At 54.1% G+C, this 17,016-nt stretch overlaps 6 protein-coding genes across 6 annotated transcripts, besides 7 other annotated features; 3 read left to right on the top strand and 3 right to left on the bottom strand.

Annotated features, from left to right (window-relative positions):
• Positions 1-56: 56 nt before the first annotated feature.
• Positions 57-102: a tandem repeat.
• Positions 103-224: 122 nt separating this feature from the next.
• Positions 225-249: a tandem repeat.
• Positions 250-1,172: 923 nt separating this feature from the next.
• On the bottom strand, positions 1,173-2,233 carry EKO05_0000073 (uncharacterized protein; the record flags this gene model as incomplete). The annotated part of the gene is made up of 2 exons (XM_038937089.1): positions 1,173-2,000; positions 2,048-2,233. The coding sequence occupies 2 exons, from the start codon at positions 2,231-2,233 to the stop codon at positions 1,173-1,175; spliced, it is 1,014 nt and encodes a 337-aa protein (XP_038802609.1).
• Positions 2,234-5,274: 3,041 nt separating this feature from the next.
• On the bottom strand, positions 5,275-6,207 carry EKO05_0000072 (uncharacterized protein; the record flags this gene model as incomplete). Its single annotated transcript, XM_038944607.2, has 1 exon — positions 5,275-6,207. One exon carries the CDS (start codon positions 6,205-6,207, stop codon positions 5,275-5,277), a length of 933 nt encoding a protein of 310 aa, XP_038802608.2.
• A 319-nt stretch (positions 6,208-6,526) lies between these two features.
• On the top strand, positions 6,527-7,663 carry EKO05_0000071 (uncharacterized protein; the record flags this gene model as incomplete). Its single annotated transcript, XM_038944606.1, has 1 exon — positions 6,527-7,663. The coding sequence occupies one exon, from the start codon at positions 6,527-6,529 to the stop codon at positions 7,661-7,663; it is 1,137 nt and encodes a 378-aa protein (XP_038802607.1).
• Positions 7,432-7,471: a tandem repeat.
• Positions 7,664-8,562: 899 nt separating the features above from the next.
• On the bottom strand, positions 8,563-10,539 carry EKO05_0000070 (uncharacterized protein; the record flags this gene model as incomplete). Its single annotated transcript, XM_038936631.2, has 1 exon — positions 8,563-10,539. One exon carries the CDS (start codon positions 10,537-10,539, stop codon positions 8,563-8,565), a length of 1,977 nt encoding a protein of 658 aa, XP_038802606.2.
• Positions 10,078-10,109: a tandem repeat.
• Positions 10,540-10,720: 181 nt separating the features above from the next.
• Positions 10,721-10,751: a tandem repeat.
• A 547-nt stretch (positions 10,752-11,298) lies between these two features.
• Positions 11,299-11,389: a tandem repeat.
• Positions 11,390-12,028: 639 nt separating this feature from the next.
• Positions 12,029-12,144: a tandem repeat.
• Positions 12,145-12,769: 625 nt separating this feature from the next.
• On the top strand, positions 12,770-15,172 carry EKO05_0000069 (Bacterial ABC-type protein transporter; the record flags this gene model as incomplete). Its single annotated transcript, XM_038937000.1, has 2 exons — positions 12,770-14,656; positions 14,705-15,172. The coding sequence occupies 2 exons, from the start codon at positions 12,770-12,772 to the stop codon at positions 15,170-15,172; spliced, it is 2,355 nt and encodes a 784-aa protein (XP_038802605.1).
• Positions 15,173-16,053: 881 nt separating this feature from the next.
• On the top strand, positions 16,054-16,769 carry EKO05_0000068 (Bacterial ABC-type protein transporter; the record flags this gene model as incomplete). Its single annotated transcript, XM_038936634.2, has 2 exons — positions 16,054-16,377; positions 16,446-16,769. 2 exons carry the CDS (start codon positions 16,054-16,056, stop codon positions 16,767-16,769), a joined length of 648 nt encoding a protein of 215 aa, XP_038802604.2.
• Positions 16,770-17,016: the final 247 nt, after the last annotated feature.

Below are 17,016 nucleotides of genomic sequence, written 5' to 3'. Positions count from 1 at the left end.
CTCTACAGAGTCCATGATATGGTTACAAGCGCGCTGAGTGTGTTGCAGTAAGTGTTGATGGATGAGATGAGATGAGATGAGATGAGATGAGATGAGATGAGAGGCGGAAAGTCTGTCGATTAAGTGATCGACTACTATCAGAGAAGAAGAATTCTATCGTTGCCCAGAGTCACATGACAAACAGGGAGGGAGAATCGGATTCCTCGCTTTTGCGCTTCTTTGTTTCTCTCTCTCTCTCTCTCTCTCTCTTTATTTCTTTCTTGCTGGTCGACTGCGTTGGAGAGTGGGACTCGGGTTGTGCATCCTGATCGCGTACTGAAATGTTCAAAGGCCTCGCTGCGGAGTTTGGTGGATGGCTCTCGAGTGCCTGCAAATCTACATCTTGGAACGTTGGTGACTAGTGCGATGACACCTTTTTTTTTCCTCCTCTGTCTTTGTTTCAAAATGGAACTGTAGGCCCATGGTTTGTATGCTTCTTGCGGACTGGACTCCGTATCTATGTCGTGCGAGCTGGATAGTAGGAAGTGTGCGATGTACAATACCAACTCGTGTTGTGCTTTTAGCGACTGCGAATTCATCTGACGCGGCGTGATCGAGAACATTGACCAAAGAGAAAGTATGAACTGAAGCAAACATGCAAGGTTCCGTTTGAATGACAGCTGTCTGTAGCCCCTACTCTTACTATAAGATGTAGACAGTTGGGCCGAACTGTCTTGCCAGCCTCCTGGAATTGTAATATTGGTAAATGGCGCCTTCATCGATGTCGAAGATTGGATATTTGATCTCTATCCAATGTCAACATACAAAGGAGAAATCGAGGAGCAACACAGAAATGTAAGAGAGTCCATCTCTAACGTCATTATTATTAGAACTATACGCATAGCGAGTGACCAATATCGTAGAAGCCAGTAGGGTATCAAGAAAAGCCGATCCGAAGCGCATCGTCCCGGCATCAACACAGCAAACCATAAAGCCACAGAACAAGGACCATGAGCAGCCAGCAGTCCTCCTATTACTCATGCTCCTGAGGCCATTACGGTTCTTGGGCATACGAAAGAGCTCGTTTTGGTTGAGTACTGGGTCAGCGTGCGTGTGAGGTGCGCACGGACCTGAAACCAAAAAGAACCAAAACCCAACCTCTTCACAATTGCCAAATGTCGACATTTTCCTGTCTACATCTCCTCCAAGACACGCGCGTTGACTGTGTGCTGAATTGGATCGGTCTGCTGGCCAGATGGCCCCGCCGCATCCATTGCAGTGGCTAGATCGCCTACACTGGCTGGGCCAGGCATAAAAATCACTTTCGAATTTGCAGATTTTGCCATCGACTGCATCGTTTCGAGGTAACGTATCTGCATTGCCGGTGCTGACGAAAGGACATCAGCTGCTAACCTCATGAGCTTCGCGGCCTCGACCTCAGCGCGGGCGGCAATGACTTTGGCTTCGCCGGTCCTCTTCGACTGGGCGGCCATGGAGAGCGAATCTTGGAGGTCTTGGTTGAAGATCAGATCCTTGATGAGCATGGACTCGACCTCAACACCCCAGCCTGCAGTTGTCTCTTCGATAATTTCGCGGATCGACTGTGCAATCTCCTCACGGCGCTCGATGACATCCTGAAGCACGCGCGCACCGACGACGTGGCGGAGCGTAGTCTGTGTGCGCTCGATGAGTGCTTGGCGGATGTTGGAGATACTGAAGGCGGCCTTGTGAGGTGAGGTGATGCGGTAGTAGATGACCGAGGTAAGCTGCAAAGAGACGTTGTCCTTGGTCATGCAGACCTGCTTGGGGACCTCGACAATCTGGATCTTGACATCGACCTGGAGAAGCTTCTCGGACAGAGGATTGATGTAGACAAGACCTGGATCGACTGCGCGGGCAAATCGACCGAACTTGGTGACCAGACCGACGTTTCCTTGGCTTACGGGCTGGTAAGGGTTGGGGCAGCAGAAGCAGCATGGGATGGCGCCAAGGGTACCAACAATGCCACCAAGAGCGTTGACCTGGGTGGCGTGAGAGGCGTTCGGAAATAGTCAGGTGCTCAACTTACCATTCCACCATACCAGCCGTGGTTATCGGCATCAGCATCATCTGGCTCAATGACTCTTGCGTAGCTAGGCTGCAAGTCCTCACGTCGTGGAGGCTGGACCTTTACGATGGGCTCGTCAACAGCGCGGCGTACGCCGGCACCGTTGGTGCCGATTACGGGCATTGGAGCTTTGCCGTTGTCTTCCATTGTGCCTGCGGTTGTAGAGATACTTTGGCTGTCTAATATAGGCCGCGATGAGGAGGTGGTTGATTCAGCGCTGGTATGTGAATCGTTCATATGAGGTGGCACCATGCTGGGTGATTGCTACTTTATACATCTGACACTTCGATAACAAGCAGCTGCGGGGAAGCTAGTAGCACATGTTGAACCCCTGCACATGCATCTGCAGAGCGCTAAAGCTTGGCCTCTTCTTGAGGCTGTGCTGCAACACCAACGTGGAACGATTTGGCAATCACCACAGGAACGAAAGTCGCACAGCATCTCGCCTAGCATCTCGGATGCTAGATTGAAGACTGGAAATTCACGACTCTCATGGTCCTTACCGCGACCGCCTTCTGCTGCTGAACGCACATCTCAAACTCCCAACGCTTCGACACCGACTTCAATCGATCACACGTCCGAGCGCCACGTGAGATTGGCACAGCACCCTCAAGGCCTCCCATCCGCAGCCCCAAGCAGCCCAAAGTCGGTTAACACGGGTGCTTCATTCCGACCAGACCCAATGTGCGTGGACCGGTGTGCTCGTGACGTAACCAATTCTACCAGAGTCTGCCTTACTGGTTCGAGAAGAATTGCATCTTCCATACAGGACTCGTCTAGCAAACGTTCGCAGCATCTCCGACATCGATACGTCAATAGTCGCGTTTTCGGCATATCGCGCAGCATCACGCGCTGCAGTAGCGCCACCACTCTAGCACCATATTTGACGCGGCTCAGCCTTACTGGTGGCGTCGCGGAAGTTTGGAAGCGTCGAAGAAGTTTGTGAGGCTCATGTCCGTTCGCAGGTCACCAGGCAGGAAATGTTTCTCGGTGGATCACTCCAGGGCTGCGGGGTCGGAAATGGTAAGGACCGAGCACAGTGGGAATAATGGCGCAGTCGTGCTGGAGATCTTCCAACCTTGTTGGCGCGCCTAATATGGAAAGATCCGAGGCTGTACAACGGTGTTGTTCAGGGTCTACCTCGTTATTCCCATGCCGTCTATTCACGCGCAGAACAACTCCATGATCTTTGGAATCTGCCTGGCGAACGCCACGCAGATGTTGCGTGCATATCTCGGAGACGCCCGAGTTCGCAATCTTCGTATTGACCCTTGACCGGTGAGCGTCGACCTACGCATACGAGCATTGTTTAACACAGTTACACTGCCTCTTTGAGGCCTTTTTTCACAATACAGACTTGGCTGCTCACCGAACAGCTTATCCAGGCCACCTTTCGCTCCAAGACCTGCATCTGACAGAGCGGCGTTGTAGCATAGCCTGTGGTATTATGCCCGACACATGTCCAGTCCTCGCCGCACCGCAGTCGCAGGCGCCTAGGCGCGCCGCACGACTTAATTAGAAACCAACTGAAGCCATTCTTCTCGCGCCTCATCTAAGCCTCTGAGTCAAAGAATAGTACCTCTCGCACTCTCAAAGGAGCTGACGCCGGAATTTCAGTGCGGTGCAACATTCGTTCAACAAGGGAGAAGCGTGTTCTCAGACTGGCAAGAGAGAATCGCTGTTCTAACTCATATGGCTTCCTTTGCGCCTGCTGTAGTTTTCGGTTTGCGACCTGTCCAAAGGGGCAGTACAGTTGAAGAGTGTGCGGATCGTGCTATGGCAGGCTCTCCAACCCACAACCTCCTAAACTCTTGCTCTCTTCAACCCTTGTGCGCGCGTACGATGCAGCAACGCCGTAATGGTAATGTTTGAAGCAGGCTATAACATGTCTAGCTATATGGAGGTGTAGGTTAGGATAGGTTGTGTTTCGTCCTCACGTATGAGGTATTGAATCTCATCGAGTTTAACATTTAACATCCAATATTAACATTTGATTAGGGATGATGACATTGGCTAAGGGTGAGGTGGGCAAATTTGCACTTCAAGAAACATCGTCTTCGTCTTGGAAATAACCATGGAAATATCCAGGATAACTGCTGATAACCTTGGCCGATATGCGTACTATGCAGCATTCGAGTGATATGACAGACTTGTGATGATGGGCCCTCAAATCAATGATGCTGGTACGTCGATTGAATTCATGGGGTTGACCAGGGTATCGAATTCTGTTGCTCATTGTACCGACGTAGGATATAGGTGGGCATAGCTTGTCGTCCAGCTTGCGACCTAGCTGGATGTTGTATCGACCTAGCTGGGCCTGAAATGACTCCAATACTGCGCTATCTGGCACTCCAACGGTGAACTCCACTTGTTCATGACAGCCTGAAGGCTCTAGGGACGGAGACGGCAGGTACGCCAATCGAATCCAAAGTTCCTGGGCGTTGTGTAGGGCACAGGCTGAGAAGAAGATAACAGGAAATCCAAATCGAAGGAGAATATGCTGTATCGAGCACACGAGTGACAGTCGAACCAGTTCCCTCGAGTGCCTTCAGCCACTAATCCCAACTATCAAAAGAGCACCCGGCAAGTTGAAGGGGCTTCCGTAAACGATGGCCAGACGAAGAGTAGACGTAGATGCGGTACGCACAACGGCTAATCTTCTCTTATCCTGTGTGTACAGTCAATACCAAATCTATGACGCGGGATCGCCTCACTCACCACTTGTTGAAGCGCACAGCGTACTCCCCTTTCTCAGCCTTATTCTGTCGCGCTCTGCGAACTGTACCCATACACGCTCCCCACGTGAGCACGACCGCGACGTTGCAACCAATAAAGAGTGCTGGGTTCTTTGGGGCGCGTTTGAGGAGGTTGTCCACCATTGTGATATCCAAACGATGACTTGCAGAGGTACTGGCGATGATAGTAACTTGATTGAAACGTGTATAGCGAGGGAAGAGGGTGGATAGAGTGCAGGAGGCGTGGATGTAACGATGTAGCTAGGGCGCGCTAATGCAGGGTCGCTGACCTCATTGTATCCCGTGGACACGGTTCAAGACATTTTCATTTCATCAAGTCTGCGATAATGATTTCAGTCACCAGTCGTTAGGTATGGAAGCTCGAAGCGCTCTGCTTTCATCCAGTCAACAGTCCATGACGTCGGCCAACATCTCAAAACCACATCTGCCTTCTCAAATACCCTCCTCATACCATCTCTTTATCCTGCTACGAAGCTCAGGCCTACTTTTATTAGTCGGCCAGTCATCGCACTGAAACTGCCCGACAGGAAAGAGCCTCAAATTCTCCGGCAGAGGCGGCTTGTCCTTTGCATACCCGCCCCAGACGCTACTCATCCTCTCCACAGCATCCTCCACCGCCCTCGCCTCCCCAGAAGTACAGCCGTAAGCAGCGCAGCAATCTTCCTTCCGCACGGCCATGGACACAATGTAGCCGATGAGCGACCTCCTGCAAAACCCCTTCAGCTGCTTGTCGAACCGGGCTAGGTAAATCTTGACCTGGATGTGAGGACTAGACGAGCAGAAACGGGCGAGATGCTCGACAGCGTTGAGGTCGAATATGCCACTGCAGGCCGCAAAGTCATGGTCTGCTACTCCCCACGGTATTCCCTCGTGTATGGTGATTGTTCGCAGCGCGTCGATGTGGCTTCTCGCAAGTGTGTCCAGCCAGCGACTGCACGTCACAGATGCGGTCTTGATCGAGTGTTTATCTGATCGTCGCAGGAAGACTATGTGGCTGCTGGGAACGAAAGACGAGGTTTCGCGCCGCAGGAGTCGGCATACATGTTGCAACTGGTTGCTCTCTACGGTCGCCTTGCTATTGTGTGGGCTCGCACCGATGCCGCTCGTTCTGACCTGCACACCCTTTTCGTAGTACTTGTGGGCATGATCCTCTTCGATCTCAAACTGGGCGCAAATGATGCGCTTGGAGGCCGCCAGCACGTACCCGTATATCACATTACGCAACTCGGCAGGCAGTGCGAGGAGTGGTGAAGATCTCGGAGTATGGTGTGTAGCACTCATAGCTGCTAGTAGAAGGGCCAGTACAAATTCGACCACTCGTGCAAAGGAACCTATCAAGATGATTCCATCTCGGAAGAAGCACATGGATGCAGCGTTTGTTGATGCAACAACATGTAACGCTGAATTTGTGAGACCTAGGTCAAAGTGTGAAAACTTGGACTGTGCAGTGTTTCACCATCGCAATTGCTCGACTTGAGATCTTCTTTGTTGCTGTGTGAGAGATCTGGTGTGTTGCGAGGACGTCTTTCACTTGTTTCAGCATGTCTGCTTTGTTGTGGATAACCAGAGCAAACAGCTTGCTCGACACCGGCTCCCACTCCTCCCAACCTAAGACAACGGCTGAGCTGTCTCTGTCCACAGTACTCCCCATCGGACGCCACAGGGTGTACTGAAGCTCTCTAGCATGGTTCATCAGCGTGGTTTACTAGATCTTCCTGCCGAGCTGCAAGTACATATCGCCGCATACCTTGTGGCCGGCGTCGAGTACGCTGAATCTGCACCGAATCTACTCCATCTAGCACTCACCTGTCGTCGATTGGCACCAGTCGTGCGGGAAGTGCTTTGTTTAGCTCCAGTCTTGCAGTCCAGCAAAGCCCACCTACTGCTCTACTTCTTGTTCAAGTATCCCAACTTGGCAAAGACGATCAAAAGCCTAACAATCGAAACCAGGGAAACGTGGGAAGCAAAGACATATCCGGTACCTATTCCTCGTCTTGAGCCAGACGTACTGGACCACTGCAAGCGACACCTCAGAACCCTGCCCATCCGCAAGTGGACCCAGGACACCATAATCGCCTCGCTGGACGCAGCTCATTTCAAAGACCATGGGCTCCTACTCAGTCTTATCCTGACACTGGTCCCAGGGCTCAAAAAGCTATACCTTGGCGGTTCCATACTCCTCAACTTCCCCATCTTCCACGCCATGATCTTCAGCGAGCCCGAGGCTCCAACAAAGCCCGACTGGACCGAAGGTCCAGATTTGAGCTGGGTCGTGGCACTAATCGGACCCAAGCTCACCGCGCTGGAACTCCCCATAGACTTCCGTCGCACGGTGGAAGACAGCATATGGTGGCCGTCGAGCATATCGCAGATACCCGAGTTCTTCCCCAATCTGCGCTGGCTAAGTCTTCCGCACATGGCAGCCACCAAGAGAGCGAGGGGGTCATGTTGCGACATGATTCCGCGCAGTCTCGAGGCCTTAGTTCTGACAGACGCCCGATGCACCTGTTTCGAGCCGTGGTCCACAAGGCTTGTGGACGAGGCGACGGCGACATCGCTGTTTCCCGCTCTCGCGAGAATTTCACTATACCACCGCTACGCCACCGCGCCCACGCACGACACCGTCACCACATCACTCGCACACGCGGGTATCGAGGTACGCGAGTACGTCCCAGACTGCTGTCTGCGATCCGGCGCCGAGTTCCACCACCCGTGGAAGTACACGCCAGCCGAACTCGATGCGCTGTCGGATGCTCGCCACGCCGGCTACGCGGTTGAGCGGGATCGAGCCGCATTACAATGCGGCAGTGATGAAGAGTAGACGCGGGGTGGGGTGAGGGTGAGGGGCGTGAGAGGTCTTCGGCAACGGTGTGCGGATGGTGGATGGTGAAGGGTGGAAGTAAGAGGGGTGAGCTCTTACCCGCCGGCAGCTGCTCGACGGCAAACAAGAGCACAGCAAGAACGTACACAGTCCTCGCTAAAACCTTCCAAGTGCGATGGTGACTCGGAATACCTCATCTACCGTACTATTGCTACTCCTGTCAATTCCAGTATTCCAGCTTCCCGCCCCTACAAAGCTCCCTCCCAGATAACCTCGCACAAACAGTCCGTACAAGCTTTCCCTATTCCCAGTCCGCCAGCGGTTTCGTAGCAAGGTACTTCGTAGGCAGCAATTCTAGATCGCGACAAGCCCACGACATCTTACCGAGTCGTTACAGCGCTTGCGAAGTGGAGTGCAGCGGAAAGTGGGGCTGGGGAGGTGCTTAACAGGGTGCTTTGACATGTGACGTCTGCGTGTATTTCTGTTCAGTCTTGCTCGCGACTGAATAGCTCATGCATGTGTGAGCTTGTACAGTGCGTACACTTGATGCCATGTATGCGTTAAGAATAGAATTCGATTCTGCTATCTACACAAGTGCAAGCCCAATAACAGGCAAGCTCGACTACGCGTACTCCGACCTATCTGCAAGTAGATCGAGTAGATGCAAGTTTGCCGCCTTTTAACGCCAAGCTCTACATGCCTCTCAAAGGATGGCATGGAACCAAACCCAATCCCAATGATTGTAAGTCCTTCAGATGTATGCGCGTGCAGATTTTGTCTAAATGGCGCCTTTTGACAACGCCCATACCATATGATAACGACAATCGAAGAAAAAAAGGAACGCGAGGTATGCACAGCGGTGAATGGTGGTGATCATTTACCAGGTTTCCTGAGTCATGTCAGCAACTTGAGCTTTGGTTTACCTCTCGAGGGAATACGCTTACGGCAATGTACTGGCCATCGTTCTTCTTGTTGGCCCAGAACTCGTGAGCTTCCTCCCTGCTGAGGTTGCCCTTCTGCATGGTAATGTCGATGAGTGCCTCCTCAACACCCTCACCCATACCCTTGCTGCTTCCGCAAACGAAGATGCGGCCGTCTAGTGCGTTGATGACGAACCACACAATGTCGGCTTGCATGCGAACCTCGTCCTGGACGTACTTGGCCTCGGTCTGACCACTGACGCGCGTCTTACGGCTCTGAACGACCTTCTTGATCTCGCGCTCGTGATCACCCAGCTCGCCAGAGTACAGCTCATCCAACATGGAGTCGCGGACGCCCTGGATGAGCCAGATCTTGTTGGCGCAGTTGGCATTCTTAAGCCTGTTCAGGATAAATCCTCGGAAGGGTGCCATGCCAACACCGGCGCCGATGAGAACCATTGGACCCTCGCCGCCAAACTGCTTGGACAGTGGGTTGGCCATCAGGCCACGGAACATGGGGACACGGATGTCGAGGATGCTGCGGGGATCAACACCTTCACTCTCGGCGGTGATGAACTGGTGGGCAATGCGCTCCATGAAGCCGCTGCCAACACCGGTTCGCGTAGCGCCGGGCGCGTGCCAGTCAGGCGCTTCGTGGATCGTCACAGCCATCTCGATCAAACGGCGCGTGCCGGGCAGACCAGGGCGGGCGGATGAGATGTGCGGGTCGTTGGAGAGCGAGTAGAAGCGTGGCATGAGTTGGGTGAGGACGGAGAGGAGGCTCGGTAGCGGAGGCTTCGAGGACGGGAAGGCGCTGAGGATCTGGGGAACAGTGAGGTGGGACGTGGTGCGAAGGTCGCAGAAGGCTGCTTGACCCTGTGCCGAGCAGAGATATTCCAGGATCTTCTTCTCGTTGGGTGCGTCGGCGTACTCGGCCATCACACGGAGGAGGTTCTTGGTCGGTGGGTTGGACTGAATGTCCACGCACCAGGTAAGCAGCTCGCGGCGCGTAGTGAGTAGCTCGCGTGGCTGGTCTTCTCCCCAGATGGTAGGCCATCGTCCGGTCTTGGTCTTGAGTGTGACGGGCTTGTCGCGGAGGAACTTGGGGACACCGAGCAGGTCAAACATGTCGTCGACCATGTGCGGTGCGTTGGGTGGGCAGATGCCGACGGCACCGCCGACCTTGAAATCGACCCCGCCCTCGTCAGGGTAGTCCGTTACGTCGATGTCGAAGTGGATCGTCCTCTTCTCGGCGCCGGGCTTGGTCAACTCGCGGGCGTGGTACAGTGGGGCCGAGTAGACGTCGTACGGCGGGTGTGGCTGGACGAACTTGGGCGGTGTCTTGTGGACCTCGGACACGTGCTTGATGTCCTTGGAGGGGAGGGGCTCGAAGGACATGGTGAGGGGCGGTAGCGGTGTTGTGTCGGTGAGCTCGCTGTCGAGAGCAAGCGGGCCGAGCTTGAGGTGGAGGCTGCTGAAGGCGACATTGTCGGGGACGACGACAGGGACAGACGACGAAGACGACGTGTCTGGCTGCAGGGTCTTGAGCAGACAGCAGCCGCCGCCGCAGCACTGGCTGATGAGCTTGGTGGCCGTCTCGCCGTCGCCGAGGATGCGTCTGATGTCGGTCGGGCTGTCTGAGATGAGCGTGGTGGAGGCGCGTCTAGGGCGTGTCTGGCCGTTGAAGTTGACGGCGGCGGCGGGCAGGTCCTGCAGCTTGTCGACCAGCTCCTCGACGGCGTGGTCGGGCTCGGTGTTGGGCGTCATGGGCGCCTCGGAGTCGTCGCTGCTGTTCTGGCTCCATAGCATCGACTCGCCCGACGACTTGGGGGACGGGTGCTCGGGTTGGGCGGAAGGGGGCGCCGGCTTGAGGGCGAGCTGGGGCAGCTCGCGCGGCTCCCGGGGAATGGGGTCGTTGGGGTGGGAGGTGGCTGTGTGGGGGAGTTTGTGCTGCATTGCGGCGGTCGAGGTCGAGGAAGAGGAAGCCATGGAGGGATGTGGTGGTGACGGTGGGCGGAGGCAGGCGGCGGATGGGCGTGTCGAGGACGCGACACAGGGGGCTGTCCGAGGTCGTCATGGTCAGCACGGTCTTGGGCAGAAATCGGAAGCCATCATTGAGCGGAGGGCAGCGCGCTGCATTTCCAATTTCCAATTTCCAATTTCCAATTGCTGCCGTAAGCCCTCGGTGCGCGGGGTTGTGCGTCGAGGGCTTATCTGATCCAAGTCGCCAGATTATCAGATCGTAGCATGACATGTGCATACATACCTCCTCGCTGTGGCTGCACGCGCCCAAGTGGCACGCGGACTCGAGAGAGGGACAGCCGCCTTGTCGTCTGCAATGCGTGAAGGGGCGACACGGTGAACAGAGGGTGCGTGGCTGGCAGGCAGTGGCAAGTGCAGGTGTTTGCAATGGCAGGAAAAGAGGCAAAGACTCAAGGGTGGGTGCAGGGTGGTGACGGACGGCACCGTGGGCATTGCGCTGCTAAAACCGTGCCGATCCAACCCTCCGCTCTGCGAGCCTGAACGACCATCACCTCTGCATCGGGCAAAGCAGGAAGGGTGGAGAGCGGGCGCGCCCTCCGCCCTGCACTGCCGAGCCGTCCAGGTCGAAGGCCACCATCACCCGCCGGGCGAACCCAACCTGGCCTTTCCCACCCTACTTCCACCCGTTGCCTGACCTCAGCCGTCCTGCACAACGGCGTGTTCTTGGACCTACCTGACCCTGACCCTGACCCTGACCCTGACCCTGACCCTGACCCTGACCCTGACCTTGACCCTGACCTTGACCCTGACCTTGACCCTGACCGCTCCAGCCGGCCGCTAGCCGCTATTTCGAGAAGCTGAAGGTCCTCTGCGGCAGCGTCAAGCAAATCCATCAACACGGACACGACGCCGCAGCCCATGACGTCGTCAGAGCACGCCGCCTAGTCCAGGGATCTGGCTGGCCCTTCCAGATCTGGCTCTCTACTGCAAACAGATGTCCAGCGTACCACGGTAGCTCTTCGCATTACCTGAATCCAGCTTTGCTGTACTCTACACTTCTGCTGTAGTGCCGCAGACGAATAGACGCACGCATCACACATCTATACCGTTGTACACAATATCCAGTAAAGCCCAACATCTTCCACCCCATCAACCCACCCTGCACAGCTACCCCCAGCATAGCTACCTCCCCACCCACAATACCTACGCCCGATACCAAACAACACCATTCGCCGTGACTAGCGCCAACGCTTCGTGAGATCATCGAAACGCCCTCCCCTGTCTCGCAGCTTTGCCTTTGACCCCACAATCCGTGACTGCCATCTCCGATGTCGCTCTTATCAGATGGGCTGCCCATCTGATAAAATCTGCTAGCGTCCTTGGACGGTATTGCCTCTTGGTTGGCCCGCCCCTTGACCTACGGTCTCTTATCTGATCGTTCTTGGCTAGTTGTGTCGTAGTTGAAAAGAAAAAGAAAAGAAAAGAAAAGAAAAGAAAAGAAAAGAAAAGAAAAGAAAAGAAAAGAAAAGAAAAGAAAAGAAAAGAAAAGAAAAGAAAAGAAAAGAAAAGAAAAGAAAAAGAGCATTTGTACGCACATGTACCTGTTTTCTTCGCCACGTTATATAGGCCTTTTTCTGCCGTGTGACTGGTTGGAATGAATAAATTCTCTCCGGCCTGTATTCAATCAGAACTGGTGGAAGATTCAAAAGAGACATGCCTTTCCAGCCTTTCCAGCCTGTATCAACCAGACAGTCCATGTAAGCATGCGCCGCTGATGCGCGCATTGCTGGCTGTGTAGGCACCGTGATCACTAGGTCTGAATCAAAACAGTGTATGAAGGATAGAAAGTCGTGCACTTTGTCTGCATTGCACAATCGTTTTGGCCTCTTCCTACGCGTGAGTCGATATGAGCAAGGAGCCACGAAGCTTGACTACGATTCATGAGTGACACTACAATACTCCAAGTAACTCGCTTGGAGAGTAGTGTTGACGTGTTGAAGTTGGTCATCTCGCGCCATCGGTCTACCAATCGGAGATTCACGTGGCCCGCGCTTCCATCTCCCGAGTCCCTTCGTCACCACCGAGGTGGAACTTTTCGAGCTGTCATCGTCCTTACAGCCAACCTACCGCCATGTCGAATGCTTCCATAGTGTGCCAATTCACGTTCAGATTTAGGTAGACAGCCCGTCTACCCCGCGACACGATGCGCGGAACAGCGGCTTTCGTGGCCAAGGCCTGGCATGGCCCTGGACCTTTGTTCTCCTCGCTACAGCCGCCACGCATAACGACGACTTCGCCCATATCGGTGCTGTCGAGAGCATTGAATACGAAGCCGACGCCCGCACACATCGCCACTCCACAAGCACGATGCGCGAGCAGATGTGCGTCATCACTATTCCCCTCTTCGGCCGCCTTGCGATTCGCGCCAGTAGGCGCCACGCGTCGCAATGTCTTCCAGCAGCCTATGCGCATGCTTACAGCCTCGAGGACCCTGGCCGAAGCTCAGGTCAAGACGCCAACAAGACAGCGCAAGTCGTACAAGAAGGAGATGGAGGAGAAAGGCGCAGTAGACCTGGAAGAGAACGACGGAGAGCCTGAGGAGTCCCAGGGTTTCGTCAAGTCGGAGAAAGCAACGGCAGCGCGACAAGTCAACCTAAGCGCAAAGCTGAGCAAAGAGGGTAGCTCAAAGGCAAGCGGCGGTATGGGGGAGATATGGCGGTTGATCAAGATCGCCAGGCCAGAGATGGGCACCCTCTCATGGGCGTTTGTCTTCCTCCTGTTCTCTTCCGCCATCTCCATGTCAATTCCCTTCTCTATTGGACGAATCCTGGACGCTGCTACCCAAGCCGAGAAGACTGATGGTCTGCTCTTCGGTATGGACATGACGACATTCTACATTGCGCTGGCCTCAGTGCTGTGCGCAGGTGCGGCGGCAAACTTTGGCCGTATCGTCATTCTGCGAATCGTCGGTGAACGCATCGTCGCTCGCCTGCGATCCCAGCTGTACCGCAAGACCTTTGTCCAGAACGCCGAATTCTTTGACGCCAACCGTGTTGGTGATCTCATCTCCCGCCTCGGCTCGGACACGATCATCGTCGGAAAGAGCATTACGCAAAACTTGTCTGACGGCCTTCGCTCGCTTGTAAGCGGTGCTGCCGGTTTTGTCATGATGGGCTACGTGAGTCTCAAGCTTACCGGTATTCTAGCTTTGATTGGTCCTCCCGTTGCTGTAGTTGCCTTCCTCTCCGGTCGATCTCTGCGAACTCTGAGTCGTAAGATTCAAAAGAACCTTGGTACCCTTACCAAGATCGCTGAAGAGCGCCTTGGCAATGTCAGGACCAGTCAGGCTTTCGTCGGAGAAGTCCAAGAAGCTGCACGCTACAACCGCCAAATCAAGAGAATATTCCAGCTCGGAAAGAAGGAAGCTGTGGTGGCTGCAGGTTTCTACGGTAGTACTGGACTCATGGGTAACCTGACGATCATTGCTATCTTGTACGTTGGAGCCGGCATGGTCAAGAGCGGAGTCATCTCTATCGGTGAACTCTCGTCCTTCCTCATGTATACTGCATACGCTGGGTCTAGCATGGTTGGTCTGTCGGGCTTCTATGGCGAGATGATGAAGGGTGTAGGTGCCGCCAGTCGTCTCTTCGAGCTCCAGGATCGCCAGCCTACAATCTCGCCAACCAAAGGCGAGGCTGTCAGGTCTGCGCGCGGGCCGATCGAGTTCAAGAACGTATCATTTGCCTACCCAACGAGACCAGCAGTCGGCATCTTCAAGGACATCAGCTTCAAGATTGACCAGGGCACCAACGTCGCAATTGTTGCGCCAAGTGGAGCTGGGAAGTCAACCGTTGCAAGCCTGCTGCTCCGCTTCTACGTACCCACAGCTGGGACCATCACCATTGATGGCCGCGACATCACTGCACTGAACGCCAAACAATTGAGGCGGAAGATTGGTTTCGTTGGGCAAGAGCCAGTACTGTTCTCAGGTACCATTGCAGAGAACATTGCGTACGGCGCGCCTCAGGCGACCCGCGCTGAGATCGTGGCAGCAGCCCGAAAGGCCAACTGCCAATTTATCAGCGATTTTGTAAGTGCAGCGATTCCCTTTCCAAGTATCACAGCTAACGTAGAGTAGCCTGACGGCCTTGAAACACACGTTGGTGCACGCGGCACACAACTTTCTGGTGGTCAGAAGCAGCGTATCGCCATTGCACGTGCGCTGATCAAAAAGCCCGATATTCTCATTCTTGACGAAGCTACGAGTGCCTTGGACGCTGAGTCGGAAACGCTTGTCAACCAAGCTCTTGGAAAGCTGCTGGCTGAAAACAACACTACAATCAGCATTGCGCATCGTTTATCGACCATCAAGCGCTCCGACCGCATCATCTGCATCAACGCCGATGGTCAGGTTGCCGAAGAGGGATCCTACAAGGAGCTTTCTTCCAACCCTGAGGGTGCATTCAGCAAACTCATGGAGTGGCAGATGAGTGGAGGTGAGGGCGACACTCAAAGTGTCAAGAACCCCAGGCCTACTGAAGAAGGCGAGATTGAGAGGGAGCTGGAGAACGAGACCGAAGAGGAGGCTAGCCAGAACAGGGTCTAGATGAAGACTACACAACGCTTTGGATCAGGCATCACGCCATGAGTCTCAGGCTCCGCCGTGCACACCCAGCAAGCGTGTGCTGCGACGCAATAGCACCACCACAAACTCTTGAAGTAGATGGAATGGTCATTTTGGAGACCTGTCGAGCGTCGTCATTCAGACGCAACATTGGAAACTAGATCTGAAATGGGAGCCTCGGCGGGTGGCTGCATGACCTGGTATGACACGGGCGTGGTGTGACTTTTTGTCGCCGTCACGCGATGCTGAACGAACATCAGAACACCAAATGGTGATGGTGACGGCGCTCTGAGGTAGCGCCACATCACATTGTAGCACAAACTTGCCTTGCAAGAAACAGATATATGTACATTAAGCTTCAAATAATCTCCAGCATTTATTCAGATCTATCAAGCGACCGAAACTATCAGCTTCTCTTAAAACACTCACGCCTAGCATCATGTCTTCGTGCGGCTCCTTCGCAATGAACAGTTCTTACGGAAGCAACTCCTCTCTCTTGCAACAAACGACCTGCTGCGCAACCTCCAGATACCACTCGCAGCGTCTGCATCTTTCAGACTTTCTGCACTCGATCCACCTGCCGAAACGTCCTTCGACTTCGAGGTCTGGCAGCTCGTCAACATCATCCAGCAACACTAGCGCACACTAGCTCGCTGCACTGTAGCGACATCAAGGTACGGTGTCTCCCCCAATTACAAGCATCTCGTACGCCAGCCTGATTGAGACGTTGGACAATACTGGAACAACGCGGATCCCATCTCGACTGCATTGAATGTATCGTGTACTGACGTCATGCACCTAGACCGCGTCGCGTTGCGTGATGACGATGATGCATCACCAGATGCCATTAAGACCGCGGCAGCATGCACATATACTCCATCCTTTTCTACAATTCTCACATATACTCAATGTTCAATACTGTACGACTTACGACCTCGCTGCTTCGATCTTTACGACCAGCTACACTCAACTCGACAAAGTACTTCTCTACCACCACACGCACAATGGACGCCTACAAGAAGGCCGGGAACCGCAAGGACGAGCCGCCACAGCACGAGATGGTCCATTTCGCAGGACTGCTGAGCAGCAAGCGCGAATTTGGAGACTTCAGGACGGTGCTGCACACGGGACTTTTCAGCCAGATCGTGGCTATGGAAGTCCCTGTTGGCGGTGACATTGGCGACGAGGTACGTGTTTTTGTCTTCTCTCCGCTCTTCTAGAGCGTATGTGAGTGCTGAGCTGACTGTTGTTTTAGGTACACACTGTCGATCAGATCCTCATGTTCACATCCGGCCGCGGTCTGGCCACTGTTAATGGCAAGGACCAAGAAGTCAAGGCTGGCGATGTTGTCGTTGTCCCTGCAGGCACACAGCACCAGTTCGTCACCAAGGGCGACACACCGCTTGAGTTGATCACTGTATATGCGCCGGGCGAGCATCTGCCGACGAGCGTGCACAAGACTAAGGAGATCGGCGACAAGGAGGAGGAGGATGGTATCGATGAAGCGCCCGAGTGGAGCCAAAAGAGCAAGAAGGAGAATGTGGATAAGGGACTAGTCAATGAGAGTGGGAAGTACTGAGTGGCGTGTACGTAAGGGACTAATGAAATATGACTTTGACCGTCGATGTCGCGCGATGCAATTTCTTGGCGCTCACAGAAAACACATAGAAGTCGGATCCACTCAGGACCACTTTGAAGGGCTACGATAATCCAAGCCGACTACACCAACGGTGCTCCACCCCTCTCTGTTGTAGATGTTGAGCGTACAGTCGTCGATGAAACTACAAAGCAGGATGGCAAAGCATTCAACTGCCATCGAAAGTCGA

This window comes from Ascochyta rabiei, chromosome 1, assembly GCF_004011695.2.
Source record: "Ascochyta rabiei chromosome 1, complete sequence".
NCBI classification, from domain to species: Eukaryota; Fungi; Ascomycota; class Dothideomycetes; order Pleosporales; family Didymellaceae; genus Ascochyta; species Ascochyta rabiei.
Note: the sequence above shows the minus strand (reverse complement) of the source record. Positions and strands in the feature narration are given on the sequence as shown.